The sequence below is a fragment of the Acyrthosiphon pisum genome, unplaced genomic scaffold, assembly GCF_005508785.2.
Source record: "Acyrthosiphon pisum isolate AL4f unplaced genomic scaffold, pea_aphid_22Mar2018_4r6ur Scaffold_7619;HRSCAF=8197, whole genome shotgun sequence".
Lineage (NCBI taxonomy): Eukaryota > Metazoa > Arthropoda > Insecta > Hemiptera > Aphididae > Acyrthosiphon > Acyrthosiphon pisum.
In genome coordinates, this window is record NW_021777501.1 from 1 (window position 1) to 901 (window position 901).

The 901-nt window shown below is 34.9% G+C and overlaps 1 protein-coding gene across 1 annotated transcript; it reads left to right on the top strand.

Annotated features, from left to right (window-relative positions):
• Nucleotides 1-92: 92 nt before the first annotated feature.
• On the top strand, nucleotides 93-755 carry LOC103311582 (aminopeptidase N-like). Its single transcript, XM_008191247.3, has 2 exons — nucleotides 93-307; nucleotides 412-755. The coding sequence occupies exons 1-2, from the start codon at nucleotides 109-111 to the stop codon at nucleotides 738-740; spliced, it is 528 nt and encodes a 175-aa protein (XP_008189469.3). The 5' UTR covers nucleotides 93-108; the 3' UTR covers nucleotides 741-755.
• Nucleotides 756-901: the final 146 nt, after the last annotated feature.

The window sequence follows — 901 nt, forward strand, 5'->3', positions numbered from 1 at the left end:
TTGTCCCAGGTAAACTCACGAGCAAAAATAATTGGATTTCTTATTAAATATGTTGATGAGATTTAATGTTTTTCAAAATATATTTTAATATATTACTATACGTACTTAATGCTGCAGGAAAGGTATCTAACGATCAAATCAAACGGTACGGGCATTAAAGCCTGTTGGTGGATACCAATCACTATGACAACTTCTGGGGACTTTAACCAGACAAATGCGACATTCTGGTTGAATTGCGAAAACAACAACCTCACCACGCCATTGGCCAAAGACAACGAGTGGGTCATCTATAACATGCAGATGACAGGTAGGTCTTATATTATTATAGGGCTATTATTGAATCGAATCGTTTTAATCGTTTGATAAATTATAATATAATAGTAATACTATATTCATTATATGTTTTTGTAGTTTTATTCAGAGTGTTTTACGATACACGAAACTGGATGGGTATCATTTGTACGCTGAACGATCCAACCAAATACGAAACTATACCCACGTTAAACCGAGTACAGCTGATCTTGGATTCGCTTAGCTTTTCACAAGTCGGTCAATTGGACTACGAAATCACGTTTCAACTTTTGAAATATCTAAAACACGAAGAAGAGTATTTACCGTGGCTTGCTGCTCTCAGCGGTTGGAGAACGATTGATGATTTACTGAAAAGGACTCCGAAACATGCAGTATTCCAAGTTAGTTTATATGGCATTTCTTATTTTATTATTAATTCAAACGTTTAGGACTTCTAACGACGAGCTATTAATTTATCCACGAATAACACAGTTATAACTTATAGTAAACGTACAAAAATATCGTTGAAGACATACACAGCAGGTATCCCGTGAGGATTTACCCATTGCGATATCTCCTGAAATAAAGGAGATATTAATTCTGGTATTTA